General features: G+C 37.4%; 1 protein-coding gene across 1 annotated transcript in view; it reads left to right on the forward strand.

Moving 5' to 3' along the window:
- The window catches only part of LOC140139768 (uncharacterized), a 156165-nt gene that overhangs the window by 64867 nt on the left and 71029 nt on the right, over window positions 1–20269 (forward strand). The window contains 3 exon segments of the mRNA XM_072161475.1: window positions 6646–6685; window positions 6687–6743; window positions 6745–6837. Coding sequence (XP_072017576.1) covers window positions 6646–6685; window positions 6687–6743; window positions 6745–6837 — 190 coding nt within the window.

A 20269-nucleotide genomic window follows, 5' to 3' on the forward strand; every position in this document is an offset into this window, starting at 1 on the left:
TCACTCTCTACTGCTCTCTTTAAATTTGATGTAGGAGAGTGATTTTAGCTCTCCTAAGATGACCATTCTCTCCTTACACTCTGCTGTAAATGTTCAAAACAGCTCTTCTTGAAGGCTCCAGAAGAGCTATTTAATGCTCTGTAATTTCAAAAGACAGTCCCTGACAAAACAAGTTATCTAAATAATGAGGTAAAACAAAGAGTACCAACTTCACCATGTTTGTTTGTCACTCATGGAGTGCAAATAGTGCTCCTCCAGATTATTTGCCTGGCGCACAGCAAAATAATCCAGAAGTGAACTAATTTACACTTCATAACTGGCAAGCAAACATGGTGAAGTTGGTACTCTTTGTTGTACCTTGTTGTTTAGACCCGATCTTAAGTTAGACCTGGTCTAACTTGTTTTGTGCATACAGGCCTTAAAGAGTATTGACTCAGAATTGCAACTTGTGTAACACTATCCATCTACACCAAGATGCTATCCATATTGGTTTGTCATGCATGGAGACCAAATAGCGTGCATGCCTTTGGCATTTACCGTCAAAACCCAATATGGAACATGAATTTGAAGCCGCTTAACTTATTTTCCGTGCTGACAGACATGATAGCCCATCACCTCCTGGACACTCTACACTGGCTGCCCATACGGGAGCGCATCAAATTCAAGATATGCATGTATGTTTTCAAATGTCTTCAGGGTAATGCACCAGTTTATTTCACAGACTTTGTTACTCATAAACTCAAACCTGTATACTGGACTCATGACATGTTCACTCATCTTCTGATACTACTCTTCTTACTGTTCATGTCGGAAAAAATCGCATTGGAGATGAATCGTTTTAAGTTTCTGCCCCCATCAGGAAGACACTGCCTAGGTTCAAGAAGGTTTTGAAGTCTCATTTCTATCCATCCTGTTGACTCTGTTTTTGCTGCTTTTGATTCGTTTTTTTTATGGCACTTTGATTAAGTTGGAAAGGCGCCTTATTATTTATGTATGTAATTTGCATCTTCAAGCTTGACCGTTACATTGTTTTGTTTGGGTAACATTTTAGCCCACATTATTGGCACAATTATGCATTAGAAGCAGAACACAAGTAAGCACACACTTTAAGGGGTTGTTTGGAATGACAGGTGAGTCAGGGGTCAAAAACAAAATTTTTACCTTTTTGACCTCAGCACATGTGTATGTATGATCTGCCATACAAAAATTAAAAAAACAATACCTCAAAGTATCATTTTTAATGTTTTTGTCATAATCACGCTTTTCTACAAATTTCATCTGTTTGTACCGGGCGTGTCTGTTGCCAGGTAGGCCTACATGACAGCATAGACACACGCTACAACCTTGAATAATAATACAGAATTGTGACGTTATATTCTTCTTAACCTATCTTAGAACTGCCTATTATTCCAATTGTTATACTGTTCTGGTTGGTTTATTGCATATACTGTATAGAAATTATGCAATATGACGTCAAGCATGACAGAGTCACCTTCATTCAAATAAAATTCAGGTACCCGTAAGGTACCACGGAGCAATTCGCACGATAATACAATAAAACAGATGAAAGGTATAAATGGTTGTGGAATCAATTGCAGACCTGTCCCTCTGTCACCTTAGAACTGCATCTCGTAGGCAATGGTAGGTAATAAACCAAGCGGAACGGTATAACAATGGAAATAACAGCATGTCTTGGTCTCAATTCAAGATGTGCAATTTGGACACACCTACTGCTTGGCTGATTTATACTTCAACAGTTCCTCAAAGCTATATCAGAAAAGCCACTATCTCATTGTTCATTGGCCCGCAGTATCATAGCCGCCTGGGCACTCAACTTTAGAATTGATGGGTAGGCCTATATAATATGTGCCTACAAGCGTCGCGAAGTAGGCGCATATCAGTACAAAACGTTGGGGTTTTTTTATTTTAAAAAAAAAGGGTCATTATGTACAAACAAAATGAAAAAGGGGTCATTGGGTATAATATTTTGAAAACTGAAGGTGCCTGGTCATCGGGTATAGTCGGCTTCAAAAGAGGGGCATATATTGACAGGCACATACCGTCACCTCTAAAGATGATGCCCCCCTGGGTGCTCGCATTATATTTTGTTCATGGCTCGGCTTTTAAAACTCCCACACATCACAATAAGGCTATTGAAAAGTGTATAGAATAGCTAATGATATACCGGTCCCTGCGATTAGTCGCGGACCCGAGCGACAATATAGTAAACACATCGAGTTTATAACACAAGTGACAGTAGTCGTGAATTATGGAAGGTTTCATTGAACTTCTACCAGCAAAATATGGAATAATACTAACACAAGACACCAATCGAGATGATGATACCAGCCATAATGGAAGGCTTGTATTTGACCTTCTTATGAATCCAATTTCGTGGCGAGAAGTTAAAAAGGTAATGTATATTTCAAGAAATTTGGGTTCAAAAATTCCGTATCAGCTCGTATCATCAATTCCGTAAATATGGCGTATAGAGGCACAACTTGACAATAAACTGAACTATTTAAACGTAAAGGACGCACTGGATACACATAAATTTGTGTTTCCTTGCTGGCGGAATAGTTGCAAAACTCTTTTTGTCAAAAAGTTGGACAATTTATGAATTATGATTGGCAAAATAGCGAAAGGAAATAGACTTTTCCAACCATGTAAAACTACACTGGGTTGTTGACATGGTCGACATACATTAAGGCATATGCATGTTCCTAAAGTAGGAGGTAAGTACTATAATTAATTGTTTAAAGTGCTCAACATACCAGCAAAAATTCATAGGGTCATCAGAGTACAGGGACTTTGTGAAATACTGGGTAAAAAAAAAAGTGCGTGAGCCGATATGCAACATCAAATATAAAAGCCGATTTACATAATTTCCCATGACCTTACAGAAGTGATCGTGCTCAAATATAAAACTATAGAGTTTGGTCCTTGATATGCACCATCAATTGTGTACTTGTGATCAATATTGCTAGGCAAACAATCACAGCAAACATGCCAAAATCCTCCCATTTCTCCTCCATTTACACACATATAAACCCATCCCTTAAATTAAAGTTCACTGGCGAAAGGTGTACTTTATCTGGAGGTACACAATTGTGCGACATGCAATCATGGCAGAGTTGGTAAATAATCTTATTGTCTACAGAAAACAATGAAGTGCAAATTTTTAACACATTTTCTGGCTATTTTATTTGAATACAACATACATGTATTACTTGGCAATGGCCCATGAGGGAACACTACCTATTCGTCATCCGTGATATCATCAAGTCTAAAATCTAGGCCTAGCTAGCTAAGTTCAATTCTCTTAAATTCCGTGCCAGATATACGTCTGCACATTGCGCTAACAACACTATGGACCACAATGGCATGGTTCAATAACCTCAATTTAACAATCATGGTGCAAAATTTGACCTCAAGTTTCAGAGTATGAGTTTTTGTACCCAAATTTTCAAAGGTCATTCAATGAATATGCAAATATATTGGGGTTAAAGAACTGTGCCTTGATAGTTGAGCATGTTGTGGATCCTAGTGATCAAGTCTATATCTAGGCCTAGCTTAGTTCAATTCTCTTCCATTCCGTGCCAGATATATGTCTGCACGTTGAGCGCTGACAAGGCACCAGTTTACGAGCCAGACAATGGGCTATTCCAGATGAAAGCCATACACCCTGACATGACCTTAACCTTCTATACAGGAAGTATGAATTTCAAATAGGTTACCTGAATGTGTGAATCCATTCAACATCTACACCCTCTGTGTGGGAGATTAAGGTCATGTCTTCCGTAGGGGATGTGTGGATTTCAAGTGGAAGAGCCCGATGGTACACATAGTGGAAGGAAATGTAGGACTCTGAACATGGTATATCTAAAGGTTATCTTGCATATTTTTATATTTTTATAGCAAAAATAGCAATGATATTAAAATACTGTAAATTTAGTTTTTATGCCTTTTTGTGTTCCAAACAGCTGCCTCAAAAATAGGGGACATTGTTGAGTTTGACATCAAAAAGAAATACTTTTGCAATACATCACAAACTAGATACGGTTATCCCAACTCCTTGTTCTCCTTTTTTTTTAAATTCTATGCAAGTACCTGATAATGATCAGCTACAGCCAGTGTTCAATTAAGGAAAAATAAATGAAAGTTGTCCCACGGACAACCAGATTACAATTTCTGGTTGTCCGTCGAAGTTTTTGGTTGTCCGTAGGCCTACAAAGGTGAGTTTTGGCTACAGATTTATGGTTGTCCGGTGGACAACCGAATCAGTATTTTTGGTTGTCCGGTGACTTTTTTAGTTGTCCCTGGCGAACGGACAACCAAAATTTCGAACGCTGGCTACAGCTACACATACAAAAACACCCCTACAACATGTAGTATGCCTTAGGAAATGCACAAATTGTTCCAATTTGTAGACATTGTTAGAGTCATATAAAACACATGTTTGTTTTCATATATGATGCATAGATTAGGTGTGGTGCGATAATGCAAACAGGTGGATCTCATGCATAGATTCATAATAGACCAAACAAACTAGCATATATTAATAACAAATGCAGGAGCATTATTCTGATGATGCAGATTATTCATCCCAGAGGCAAATCCAGGATTTGAAATTGGGGGGGTAAAGTATTTCGGGTGAGTTCTCCCACTTCCACTAGGGTGCATCTCTTGCCCCTCATGTTACCCAAATTTCTTGTCCCTAGTCTCAAAATGTTCCATTGGTCAAAATATTACCCCATACCAAATTTAAAATTATTCAAGTCGTTTAGGGGGCCTCTGTGACGTTGAAATTGTTGGTCAATGGCCATACCATATGCATAAAGCAGCTATTTTGTTTTGCATGGTTAACATTAGAAATTACTGCTGCCTTATGTATTTTGTTCATGTAGTCAGGACTATTAATGAATCAAGATGTTAAAATAGTCCAACTCAAAAAAAAAACATAAGGGAGCTATCTACAGAGGTCAAGTTTATGTAAACATAAATGGCTGCCCTTTGCTGTATTTACTGTGTAATTGTGAATTTGCTTCGATATACATATCTTTACTGTTTTCGTGCCAACTTTGACCTATTAGGCTGATACTACTACAGAAGAGTGATCGCACACTTGCAAGTTGTACAATTTCTAGACCTTGCTCAATTTGATGAGACAGTACAGCATCATGTTAAATACGTTTAAAAAAAGCATGGAAGGCTAAGGTCCTTCAAATCTTCAGACCGCAGCTCTCAGCAGAGATGATTTTGCGAAGTTGTGAATTACATTAGTGAGCAAACTCAGAAGTTAAGTTTAAGATTCCAGAGCATTGTAGATGCTAGGCCAGATGAATGGCAAAACTTTTGTTCCCAAAATCTGCTTGAACTTGAATTGAGGTTCCAATCCAAGAACTACATGTACCTCATGGAAATATTCATAGGCCTATACAAAGGTTAGTATGTGAATCATATAATTTCAAAAAGTGCCAGTTAAATCATATTACATAAAAAGAAAGTTGCAATGTAAAACCAAACAAAATGGTACACTTTGCAGTTGCATTCTCCAGTGACATTTGACTAAGTACCAACACAGGAGAAGCACTAGCTTAAACGGCAACAACAAAGACAATGTATAAAGCTGAATAAGGTAAATGATCATGCCAGTACCAGTCAGAGATACCCAAATCAAGATTTGAAGAACCTCAGTCCTGTGTGTGTTGTCTCATCAAATTCAGCAAGGTCTAGATGCAAGTGTGTGATCACTATAGTCTGTAGTAGTAACTATCAGCATAACGGTTCAAAGTTGGCATGGAAACAGGAAAGTTATGAATATTTAAGTAATTTCACAATTACACAGTAAAGACAGCAAAGGGCAGCCATTTATGTTTACATAAACTTGGTCCTTGTAGATAGCTCCCTTTGTTAAATTTTGGGACATGAGCTTTTTTAACATCTTGAATCATAATAGTCCTAACTACATGGGCAAAATACATAAGGCAGCAGTAATTTCTAATGTTAATCATGCAAAACAAAATAGTTGCCTTATGCATATGGTATGGCAATTGACCAACAATTTCAACGCCACGGAGGCCCCCTAAACGACTTCGAATAATTTTAAATTTGGTATGGGGTAATATTTTGACCAATGGAACATTTTGAGACTAGGGACAAGAAATTTGTGTAACATGAGGGGCAAGAGATGCACCCTAACTTCCACCTTGCTTCATTTCTCTCCTTTTCTTCTCTATTTTTTTTGTCTTTTTATACATTTTTGGAAATATTAGGAGGGGTTGCACAGAATGTACTCCAGCATGGATCAGCCCTTTCCTGTACTTAAAATAACTTGAATCTTTAAGAAAACTTCACCAAAAAATTAAAATTAACAAAAAAATTAAAATAAAAAGTTGCCTAGAATTTGCATTCTTGACAACTTGAATGAGTTGTCATATCGTTGTTGGGCAGGAAAAACCTCTTTATGTGTCTTTGGCCCTGGACATGTTTGAAGCAAAACTGCCAATAGGTTACATAGGATGTATTGTTTTAAGCATGTTCAGGGGCCAATGACACATAGTTAGCCTTTTCCTGCCCAAGGACGATATGTAGAACAATGAAGTGTACTTTTATTTATTTAATATATTTCTTTTGTCCTTTCAGCTGGAGAAGCGCAAACACTGAGCGCCACCAATCTATTCGCTTGGCGTCGATACTACAACCATACCTGCCTCTTTCCCACGGAACGCTCTCACATCACTTCGGCTGCTTTGAAGGTTTACGATTCATAACATACAGTATCGCACCAGAACCTCCAGAGTTGATAGATTTTGACACCCAAGTTAGAAGTGAAAGGTAGGTTACTATAGTCACACTTTCAGTGGCAAAGTTCGCTGACTCTTATTCATTACTGCAGTCTTCAATATTGACCTCATGTTTCTGGGTATGATTTTTGATATCCAGAACATAATGAGGTCACTTAGTAAGATTACAGGGATATACTGGGTCAGTGAACTTTGACATTTTGAATTGGAATGCAGCATATTATTATGAAACAGGTGTTCCTTGTGGAAACATGCTTCATTCCTGACAATTTTTTTCAATGGGCAGCTAGCTATATACATCATAACAAGGAAACATGGTTTTCCAATATGTCATCATATCGACTGCTTGATGCACAGGCATGCTAACTGCTGAGGCGGTTTGGAACACAGAATGGTTAACTACCTTTGTTAAACATGTTTAACTTTTTTGCGCTCCAAGCAGGTGATATACATCAGGTGAAACTCAAGTTCTGTGAAAAAACACTGGTGTAATGTTTTTGATTACTTCCAGCAGTGACGTATGTGTTTACCCCATGAGACCTACCTGCCGATTGGCCAAAGAGAAGTTTTCATTATCAATTGGACCAATCAGCAACATTGTTAGACTAACCACGCAAAAAAATTGGGGTGAATTATTTGCAAAGCTCCATTCTGATTGGTGATTAAAGTAAAGATATCATGTAATTGGCCAATCAGAGGCAATGTTAGATCAGCAGGTAGTGCTCAGGGGGTTAACACAACATAAAATCATGCACATCAAATATTGTTGGTGTCATTGCCATGACTAAGCAAAAATTCTTTCAATAGGGAGCTACATTTCATAAGCACAACATTAAGCAAGAGATATGGCATAGTGTACAGTGGTGTGTACCTGTTAATGGTCATATCATACTTGGAGTTGGATCAAGAGTAATTGAGAGATGATAAAGTGCTGGTGTAATAAAGCTATTCCAGTTGAAATCCATACTCCATTGTGAAAAATGTGACCTTAATCTTCCACACAGGGAGTATGAATTTCAAATGAAGTTACCTAAATGGATGACTCCATTTGAAATCTTCACCCTTGTGTGGGAGATTAATGTTATATCTTCTGTAGGGGGTGTATGGATTTCAAGTGGAATAGCCCATTGCAAAAACCTACCAATTAAGCAATTAAGAAAAATAAAACTTAATAAATATCCAAGGATTTACGACTGTCTTCTAGAAACACCAAAATCATCCAAGTGTGAAGAAGACAGTCAGCCAGTCATTACTGACTGAGGATGGTAACTGTTAGTTACCAAAAATATTAGCAGGTAAATATTTATTTATTTGCCTTCAGTTTCTGTTGAAAGTTTTAAAATTTTCTTGGTTATATCCAAACTTGTTCAATTAATGAATGTACAGTCGTGAAAAGAAAATAGAGAAGCAGATGCCACTTTAAAAATAGAATTACCTGTTTTAAATTTGGCAAAATGTTTCACTTAAAAGGTCAGTTGCTAAAATGAACAGAGTTTGTTTTGTAATCAAACAGGCCAGATGCGTACACTACATAAGAAAAAAACATACTGGAATCTTATTCAGGGATAATTATCATTACCTTTTGGGAAATTGAACACTTCTCATGGTCATTATGATCCAGAGAGGAAAGTTCTTCATTTGTATATACCTTTACCCGATGTGAACTCTGTTGAAAGGAAATCTGAAATTATAACGTAATGAGGTAAAGATATAAGTTGACGGGTCGCAATTAGTATATCTAGGGAAACTGAAGGAAGTTTTTAAATCTATAAGGGTCTTGATAGCGGATAACTGCTATATCCTTTGACTAAATCAACATAATAATGTTTATTCAACTAATAATTCAGTTTAGAAAATTGAGCAAACATCCATATGGACTTGCAGAACAGGCAAGCTGTAAAGTTAGTTACCCTGACTGGACTTATAATGACTTGTTGCATCTAACAATGAGCCTCCTTTATAAGAAAGAACTCTTTCTAAAATTCATCTGTACCAAAGTGGATGAAATATTCTCATAATACTCTTGTGGGTGTAGCTTGTAAAAAAATTCCAAGTAGAGAAGAAAATGGTCTAAAATAGCTGGTGACCTGGGAACTGTTGAAGCTCAGGTACACCTTGGATGTGCTTAATATATGTCAAAATTTAGAGGGATTATGTAAGTGGGGGATTTCACTTGGGGATCTTTTGAGAGGCACTGAATGTTGAGGTTTTTTGACTTGGATACCAAAATCTTCTTAGTTTAAAAGAAAATGGTCTAATTGAGGTAGTTACTAGCCTGGGGATCTTTGAGGTGATAAGAATAATCAGGCAATGGCAAATATCTGCTGTGTTTCTGGATGTGCTTAAAATATGTTAAAATCTAAAGGGACTATGTAACAGTGAAAGCCCCACCTGATGAGGTTTTTACACTCAAAAGGTGACTTTAATCATGAAAATGTACCTTAAAATATGAAAAATCCTGGCTGCTGCCTATTTTTAATCCTAATCCACAAACCTGACGTATGAGACTTAGGATCATATTGCACTGAACAAAATGACAGCAGATTTTCTGATCATGATATGACTTGATAGGCCGTGTGTCCTGAACTCGCTACCCTTAGCGTTACATGACAAATATTATGAATTTTTACACCAACCGGGTTTCTAATTAGATTATCTCGACGATCATCAACCCTAAACTAGCAAAAGTATACATTTTTGGAAAGCTGAAGGCATAAGCAATTCAAATATATACATTTTAACTCATTATACAGGGTGACCTGCAAGTTATACAGGTGGAATAAAAAGATTTTGATAAAAAGGGGTCACTCAATGCATTGCTTATTACCAACTTACAGTAATAAACTGGAAGTAAACAACATTCATTTGTTTAGAGGATATGGAGAGCCAACTAACTTTGGAAGAAAAAAAATCACAGCTGTTTGGTAATCTCGAAAATAAGGGTGTCCCAAAGTATGTTAGATTTTTTTACAATTCAACATATTTTGAACCTAAGCATTTTCCCCCTAACCCATACAGAAAAAAATATGTCCATATTTAGATTCCTCGTCAAATTTCTCTTCAGAAAATCTATACTTTGACTATGATAGGATAAGTAATTAAAATTTTACAGTAACTCTTAGATTTTGAAGACATCTGCATTACTTAATACAGTGTTAATATGACAACGGGTAGTTTTGTATGGAAAAGTTTGTATTTTCTAGACTAAACCAAACATAAATTATTAAAAACAATTAGTAGAATTGTTAAGCTGTAAGGCCATGAGTGTTTTAGATGCTAAATAGAGTCCAAATCCAATTTACAGCCTTTACAGAAGCAGATTACGCACTAAAAATACCAATCCCATAGAGTTTGTGTGTACCACATCCCCACCACCACATCCCCCACCACCGCCACCCTGCCCATTCTGAATTCTATGAAGCACAGTGTCAGTATTAAAAAAGTTCAAGCATTTCTTTTTACAGGGTTGAAAGTGCATTTTATTTAGCAATAAAATGAGACCACAAGCATGACAATACCTTCTTGCTTGACAGAGATATCATCATTTGTTTTGAGTCGACTTTCGCAAAATGTAACGTCGCCACCTTTTTTTGGTGGCGAGCTCAAGGCACACGACCGATATGCTTTAAGATTATCTGATTATGCAGAATTATGTCATAAAATTTCTGTATATTAAATTGATTATAAATTCAATTATTGTATTTAAATGACTGAATGTAAATGTGATGTTTCTATTAGATATATTCCGGTCCGAGTCTTTGCTAATGATTGAAAAAGCTATTCCTGTTAAAATCCATACACCCCGTATGGAATACATGACTTGACATCTCCAATGTGTGAATTTCAAATGGAGTCGCCCATTCAGGTAAACCCCATTTAAAATCTACATGCTCTCCCTGTGTAGGAGATTAAGGTGTTGTCTTATAAAGGGGTGTATGGATTTCAACTAGAATAGCCCAATGCCAGACTGACACAGTCTAATCCATGTAGGCAAAAATCAGGAAATGAGATATTGAGGGTAAACCAAATGTTTTAAAATATAATGAATAATCTAAGAAAATGGACATTAGCGACAACATTTTCTATGAGCCTGACCAACCCACATTTTCCGTTTTTGGAGATCATTGTTTGAGCTGTGTGAAATTTAAAAAAATTTAAGTGGAATAATTTTGATGAAAATTTTTTGAACAAAATTCAGAAAGTTTTCAAAATATATTTGCAAAAAATTGCAGGTATTTTTTGAATTTTCAAGCCTTCTGTATCATTTCCATTAAAAAAAGATAATTAAAAAAACCAATCCCCCGACCGACCGATCCTACTTTGCAAAATAAATGCAACATTTGATATGGATTCTTGCCAAACTTCCAAGCCTACTTTACCTGGAAATTTTAGATTATAAATTTAAACCCATCAAAAGTTTTAGATTTCATAATTTGCTGATACATTGTTTTTTCCCCATCATCTGTGAGGTTTACGTATTTGTACCAAAAGCACATAATACCCTTGATCTCATCCTCGTTAGCTAATTAGCTTAATTGATTAGCCAAGTCTAGATTTATTCGTTATCTAATACAGACTAGAATGGATTTCCTTTAGGACCTAATTATGAACATGAAAATATCTAACATGATAGGATATGACCTGTGAGAGCGCCAGGTGACAGACTCAACTATGATTGTTGAGTCTTTTTTCTATTTTTTTCCTGTAAAGGACAGTGACCTGATGAAATCCCTGGCAATCATAATATTATGCCTGATATATTAGAATAATAAGTATGAAGCACAAATCGCATTGTTTTATTTAAAACAAAGTCTTATTGATCAGAAAAACGAATAAAAACAGGCGTCTTTCAACATGTGATATTTAAAATTTCCGGGGCACCGTAATTGTCTGGAGCATTGATGTCCTAGTAATACAATGAACGTTGACAACAAATAACCATGACGTCATTGTCTAAGACAATTTTGGTGTGTGAATTTTAAATATAGCGTGTTGAGAATCTGATGTTTTTAGTAGTTTTTAGTAGTTTCTATGGTCAATATGAGTTTGTTTTAAATAAAACCATGTGATCCATGCTTGGTAATTAGTTTTCTAACATACAAGGCATAATGTTGTGACTGCCGGAGACAAACCATGATGTTGAAACTTTACATTGATAGAGCTTCAGATTATTTTTTTTGACTGTTCCTTAATTTGATACTTGTTGAAATTAACAAATTGTACATCATACTTGGCCTTATTGGTAAAGGATAAAATAGACATGGACTGTGAAATTTCTGCCTAATCTCGATGAACCCAAGCTCAAATTAGGCCTACACACATGCCTAATCAAGACAAAACACAGGCCTAGTGAGATTTCCTCTGCTTCTCAACCATGAACAGAATACCTGGGATCAGAAGTAGGGTTGCCAAACCTGCGATTTAGTGGCCCAGTTGGGCGACTTTTGATGATTTTCCCTGCGACTTTAATATGACAGTTTTTCATGTTGCATAGAAACCAATGGTTATGAAAAAAATAGGGTAACTTTACAACATTGGCTCCTGCGACTTCTGGTAGTTTCCTGCCCCATAGAAACTAATGGTTAAGAGAAAAATCCCAAAGAGAGTATACCCAAAGAGTACAGACTTAAAAACCCCCGCAAGAGGCATGAATCAAACAATGATTTGTGTATTTCGGCTTGAGCGTTACAAAGGATTGTGCCAGGGCTCGAAATAAGGAGGAAGGGCCCTCGGCCCCCGAAAACCAGTGAGGGCCCGCAAAAGACAAATCCAGCGGGCCCAAATGGCCAGCAAAATTTGTGGCAATTTTTCTCACTTTTTTGTGGGGTTCATATAGGTTAAAACCAATGGCCCAAATTTGGGCCCACAAAAATTTGTGAGACCCCTCAAACATTTAAGATCAAGGGCCCAAATGGCACTCAGAAATTCTGGCTTATTTCGAGGCCTGGATTGTGCACTCAGCGCTTTAATGCACATTTTTGGCTCAGCATGTTACACACAGAACATAAACAACACTGCACTTTGAAACAAGTTTACCGGGCACATATCAAAATTATCCGGAGGTAGCTTTCCCGGGTAGCTCTCTATGAGCAACACACAAACATGGCATAATGAGTACTCTTTGGTTCTACCTCATTGCATAGTACACACCTGGTTATCATCAGACAGGGTTTACCCATGTTAATTCATTTGCTGAAGAATATTTCAACAGCACGTTTCCTTACGAGTAGAAATGATCTCATTCCAATTACATAGTTCATTTATCTCCATTCAAACATCAAAGCTCAATATTTGACCTGCAAGTTGTTGGGTATGAGTTTTAGTACCCAACATATTCAAAGGTCATTCTTGGATTGTACCAACATATTGGGTTTAAAGCACTTTGTCCTGACAGATGAGTATGCTTGACTTTGAGATTCTAGTGTATGGGGTCGGGCTAAAATGTGGGGCAAATTTCTTAAGCATACTGAGCTATTCTAGTTGAAATCCATACTCCCCCTAGGGAAGATATAATATTAATATTTTACACAGGGGTGTAGATTTCAAAATGCACAATTCTGAAATTTGTGAATTTTTAAAGAAAATTTAGAACTTGTCTGCAGTCAACCCCCTGTGTGGAGAGGAAAAAAGAGACTGATATTTCTAAATCAGCCTGTTCCCAAAGTAATGATGCAAATAATGAATTTCAAATGGGGTTACATGAATGGATAACTCCATTTGAAATCTACACCCACTGTGTGGAAGGTCATTTCTTCATAGGGAATGATGTATTTCAACTGGAATAGCCAATTTTTTCCGCAGGCGGATATAATACGGAATTTGCTGGGGATAAAATATAATTATTTGACACATAATTGTGACTGTGGAAATTGTTTTTGTGTTTGGTAGCTTTATGTATAACAAGATTGACTTATGTAAAATTGTTGTTGTATATGTGTTGAGTTTGTGTACGATAATTTGGAAAAAAACATTCATTTTAATATACTGTTTTTAGAAACACACTTTTTCTGGCCTCTTCACTGAGCTAGACGCATGCGTGGTGTCAATTTCGTATAGAATTGGGCTCATTTGCATATGCATAAGTTCGTTGATAAGGCTGTATGCGTACTTAGTGATAGTAGAGTTCCAGTAAAATGAAGTTGCACGATTATGTTTGATGATATAATGCGTATATATTTAAACTGTTGAAACATTTGTTTTGTAAATCTGCACAATGTCCAGGCATGTCGCAAATGGCAAATATTGTATTACGTGTAATAATATGTCCTAGTGTATTGTATTTGTTCGAAAAGATTAGCCCCGCTAACTTACTTCGCCCAAGGCATCGCTCACGCCAGATATCTCAATTCACGATAAAGGTAGGGATAGAGATATGACGTCATCGAAAAGAGATTTGTTTAGATTGAGAAATAATGCATGTCAAGTAAAATTTTCGCTGACATTTTTATTTTACTGTTGTATTCATTGTTGTCAATGAAAGTGACAGTAGAATTTCGAAAATAACCGTGTATTTATGACTTAATTTATGTCATGGGACTATTTGTTATGGTTTTAATGCGGAGGGACATGGAGCTATAGAGGTCAGTAAACGTGAAATGGTCAAAGTCACGTGGACAGGCACATGGAGTTGCAGACACGTGCAATAAATTATGCATGTCAATTAATAATAATTGTGGGAAATGTTAAATTGTTTTATTGTCGTATAGCCTACAATTGTTGTATAGGTCTACTGAAGCTGACAATCAATTCAAAGAAGATAATGAAGAATGATGAGGAAATGTTTGTCATGGGACTATATTTTGCTTTAACGGGACATTAAGTTAACGTTCAGATAAAGTGAAACGGTCAGCATGGATGACACGTGAATTGAAAAAGTCTTTGTCTCCGGTTGTTTATTGCGAGTTATCGGCATGGTTCCGGGTTTGGAGTAAACTTATTTTCTCGTTTTATACACAACGTGTGATCACTGTGATGTAATCGGAAACCAGCGAATAACGGCTGGCGTAACATTTTGTGATGGGGTTAAAGGAGTAGTGGGGTTAATATAGAAGGTTACCATGCGAAATGACTTGACCAGGTCAGCACGTCAGTGCATACTCGCGAGTTTGTTATCAAGATTTTTTATGAACCCAAGCTCAAGTGCACTAATTGCTTCTTGTAGCATCACCCCCGGGGCATCACCAAGGTAAACATTCGCATGGCCTTGTAAGTTGTGCATGTTCTCTCACACAGTGGACGTACGTTCTCTGTATGCTGCTTTCAGCATAATTATAGACCTTTACAGGGTCTATGCTTTCTTTTTCAGTTGACAAAAATCTATTACTGTACTTAGTATGTGCATCGCCTATTTCTATTACCAGTGCACACATGATTTAGAAAGCGCATTCATCTATGTAAACTGTTAGTATATGTTAGTATTATAGTTTCAAATATTTTACAAACCTGTTACTCAGATAAAAAGTATCATAACTCCAAAAATGCTGTTTTAAAGAAAACTAAAAACCACATTCTTGTGATTCCATTGAAATTAAGTTATGTGTAGTAGGCCTACAGATTTAAAAGCAACCCTTTGAACCCAATACAAAGTCTGTGAAATTCCAGAAGTTACGTATTAAAAAAAAAAAAAAAGCGCAGTGATTTATAGTGCGCTACGCTTTATTGCACAGCACAACGCCTAGACGTTGATCCACAAGCCTCAGCACACTTTACAGGTTGTCGCTGACCACTACGGCCCCGCATCATTCCACAAACCATTAAACAACAAATCAGGGACTTTGCTGCCCCAAGAGCGCACACCCTAGACATTCCACAAATAACCATCGCAACCAGGATCAGCTCCCGAGTTTAACGGGTTACAACGAGACAAATTAGCAGTGAGTTCCTTGTCCAGGGAATTTCAAGCTAACTCAATTTTTCCACGTGAGCGTATAGGCACCGCCAGGGTTCGAACCCGCAACCTCTCGTACCACAGTCGAACGCCTTATCGATTGAGCTAACTTGACTGCTAATATGTCACAATCTGATCATGCAGAACAAAGGAAGCATTTTTCACAATTCATTTCCCGGATAGGGGGGGGGGGGCACTCCTATTGTCGCCTGTACACCATCCGCGATAATCAACTTTTGAAAGCACTTTAAACAAGGATTTAACCCTTGGCAAAAACGACACCCTAAACAGGTAACACGCGCCTGTTTCACACCCTAAACAGGGATTCCTTGTATCAAATTTCATACCCTAAATTTCATTTCCGCGTATTAGCAATTGCAATTTTGCTACCTTTTCCCCCAATTTTTCATGTTTACACCCTAAACACGAAACGCGCGTATCGCGCCTACCCACAAAAAGTACCTGTTTTACGCGTTTTTATTTATTGCGGAAAGGTGTAGCCTACATGCCACAATGGGCGTGACCCATACCGGGCAACCGCCATACTTCAATATGCTTGGTTCTAGAGTTCTGATGATTTGTAGTATGCCCCTACACCATATTTTTGCCTTGATCTCAATTACAAATTTGGCGGCTTGGGCCCTAAACCAGATATCACACATTGTTACAAAACATTCCAGCAACCTGTTATTTCAATTACTTGTCTTTATATGAATATGCTAAAGTGAAGTCAAATAGCTAGGCCTACAGCATCTAACTCAATTCATACAAAATCTCAGTTTTGTTAGGCATTGAGTGTTAATGCTGTGCTGACCTTTCAATTAATATTAATTAACAACATTGAAGACAAACCTGCAGTGACAAAATCATTAAACGGAGACGAATATAACTATTAAGCCTCCAGATGTGATGTTTTCATTCAAAGATTATTTATTCTATACTTCTCTTAAGTTAAGTGCTTTCAGTGATCCCAGCGAAAGTACAAAGAAATTTTGTCTTAAATACATAGCTTTCAGCTGAATTACTATGTTAGCACATCTATGACAATGCAAAGGTACCAAAATCTGAATTTTGATGACTCACGATACGATCGTCCAAATGAGCAAGTCGACGAATGGGCTTTAAAACCTGTTACTTTTAAATCAGTGGCTCCGGAACCGAGGCAAATCCATCATGTTTCCTTTAATCACTGCGTTGTCTTTTTTAAAGACATTTCTTGTTTGATCAGATATTACCTCAAAATTTAGACTTCCCACTCTAAGATTACTCTTTACATAGACACCATTTGTTTCAAGTGTGACCAATGTGAAATTTTTAATCGGTGAGGAAGGTTTAAATTAGTTTGGACAAGAGTTATTTGTAAACTAAGATTAACTCTAATCTTCATACAAATGCCCTAATTGACTGAAGTGTTATTTCCAAAAGTGATAATTTCCAGATATTTAAATTGGGTCAAGTTTAAGATATGGCTATAATATACTTTGTTCAAATTAGTAAAAGGTGAGACTCATGGCATGGTGTACAGAAATTGTGTGTTTCCACTGGGCACACCCTAATTTCTCTTTGATCTAGGTGGATCACGGTGGCCGGGAGTCCACACCGCATCACTCCGAACCGATCTGTTTCCACTGGGCATACCAGTTTTCTAATTTCTCTTTGATCTAGGTGGATCACGGTTGCGGGTGTCCACACCGCATCACTCCGAACCGATCTGTTTCCACTGAGCACATTAACCCTAACCATACCCATGTTTTTTTGCTATCGGAAGTTAAAGAACACATGAAAAAGGAGAGAAGATGAACAAAGAAGTCACATGGCACTCCCGGGATTCGAACCTCCGACCCCTCGCATGCCACGCATAAGATCACAGGCCTGTACCCACGGCAGTTTCGCTGGCCCAGCCAGCGATTCCCTGCGTATATATGACTCGAGCTGATAGCGTCATCGCATCACATGATATCCATTCATGCACAGTGCTTTTCACAGTGAGCTTTAGTTAGGGTTAACCAGTAACACTCTGACCTAAACCGCATTACCCGCCAACCTTTTCCCAGTAAGTTGGACCCAGCATCTGGCCCAAGTGTGCCATGCATATTTTGCCATGTGAATTTACCATGTGCACAAAGTTGGGACTTAAACAAACTTAAATATATCATGTTGAACAAAACAAAGAACAACTTGATTTTAGATACTGAGCCTCTATTCTGAACTGAGATTTAAGAAAGGCTCACAGTAACACTTACAAAATGTCGAAAATGTAAACTTGTTATGATTATGTGGCCCCAGCACATTGACAAATTTAGAATCTTTGTCAATAAAGCTGTCGCCAATTGTGAACCATTTTGACATACTTTTATTACAGAAGTCCACATGTGTAGTCCAGCGGTAGATCTTGGGTTTGAGCTCCAGCAGCGCAGCCATACATGATGTGTCCCTTAGCATGCAAGACACTTCACCTCAATTTGCTCCACTCCACACTTGTGTATAAATGGTACTGGTTGTATGGTGGGAAGGCAAACAAACTTGTGTGAAAGATTAGGTACCCTCCCAAAGCAATGTTACATGGAGAAGACTGCCCCCAAAAGAGGGCAATTTATTTGCTAAATTTTGCACTGTTGTATTGTCAAATGCAAGTAAAGCATGCATGTATTAGAACACCATGATAATTCCCCTAATGAGCTATTTATTCTAGTTGAAATCCATACACCCTATTTTAGAAATGCTTCTACACAGGAGTTTGGATTTCAGCTTGGGTTTTTACCTGAGTGAATGACTTCATTTGAAATCTATACCCCCTGTGTGGAAGGGTAAGGTCATGTCTTCCATAGGGGGTGTATGGATTTCAATTAGAATAGCCTAATGCCAGTCAGAATTAATAGGTAAATTTTCACGGGAAAATTTTCTGGACATGTGACATCCATGGGCATGACATGTTAGCATTATGGAATGTGACCCGAGCACAGCGGGTGGTCTAACAATGTATTTGAATAGGAAGAATTCTTCCTTTGATGCAAAATAAGTAACTTGTCGCAAGTTAATAATATTATGGTAAGAGTTTCCGTAGATAAATATTTTTTTCCGTAGATAGATATTTTTGAAATTACGTTTTGATGATATTGTGAAGAAATTAAGCTTGCATGATATTTAATAAATTTGCAAGACACAAATTTCTATCGAAATTGCAGCCAAGAATACTATTCCAATTCAAAATTACTAAGACTTGAATAGCGAGGTCACCGCCGGGGGTCAGAGATCAGGCTCGAGTTCATACTTACATTGATACCTATTGGTCACATGTCCAGAAAATTTTCCCGTAAAAATATACCCATTAATGTTGACTGAATGCAGTAACCTTTTAACCTGTGAAACCAAGCCAAGATGTTCTTAATTTAGCTTACAGTCAACTTATAAGGATTTGTTGTAGCCAATCTGGTTTGAATTTCATCCAAGCAGCGATTAAAAATCAGTGCTATTCAAAAATGTATCATCATTTATTTTGACACAGTTCATTAAAGTCCATTCAATACTCATATATAGGTTAAAACTTGACCTCGAGATGTGGGTATGAGAACAGAAAATTTTCATAGAAGTGTCTATATCATGGACTTAAGAGATACAGACAAACTCCAAACAGTCGATAATGAGGGCCAATCAGTCCATGAAGTGTGACAGACAAAACTGCTATGCACATACTGCACATTTTTATGGTCATTTGCGTAAATGCAAAGATACATAATGCTCTATCATGTATATGTGAAGGCACACAACCCTGGTGTGATTGTTAGACACACAGGATCGAACAATCAGCCCTATTATATGCGAGAATTCAAAGCATACAAAGGACAGGGACTTTGACAGGGACTGCCTTTTGAGAAGAGTGAGAGCAATCACTCCTCTACAGCTCTTCTTAAGTTGCATTTGCAAGAGCAATTTATAGCTCTTCTAGATGACTAGTTAATTCTTTATGCTTAAATGGCCACAGGTGCAAACAGCTCTTCTAAAAGCTCTTCTGGAAGAGACCAGAAGAGCATTCTACAGCTCTTTTCTCATTTTCAACAGGCAGTCCCTGCTTTGACTGTTAAAAAATAGTCTGTATTAGTCTATGGTCCATATCCACTGAATAGTAATGATATAAGTTGATTATCAAGTTCCGACTGTTGAAATGCATGTCTTTGATGTGCAAGGCGTTGTCAGTACAACAGTATTTACTAATCGGACACGTTAGAATTATGTCATTAAAAGTCTTGATCATATCAAATCCTTGCAATTATATTATTTAACTAAGTGCAGACTGACAAAGCACCATGCTGGATAGTAGCAAAACCATGTAGCACTTTGGGCATGTTTTCAGTAAATCATTGACACCATTGATTTGCTAAGAATTGAATAGAGCATCTGTCTCAATAAATCACTCTTATACCTGTGATGTCCACTGGTATATCATAGGATTGATTGAGGCATTGAGCATCCAGCATCAGACACCCCAGCCAGCTAATTGGGAGACAGGCTTAATTGCCTACAAGTTGGAGATAGTGGGAGATCAAAATGGCTGCCTACCTGAGCAACACGGATGGCA

Source organism: Amphiura filiformis, chromosome 18 (genome assembly GCF_039555335.1).
Source record: "Amphiura filiformis chromosome 18, Afil_fr2py, whole genome shotgun sequence".
Taxonomy (NCBI): domain Eukaryota; kingdom Metazoa; phylum Echinodermata; class Ophiuroidea; order Amphilepidida; family Amphiuridae; genus Amphiura; species Amphiura filiformis.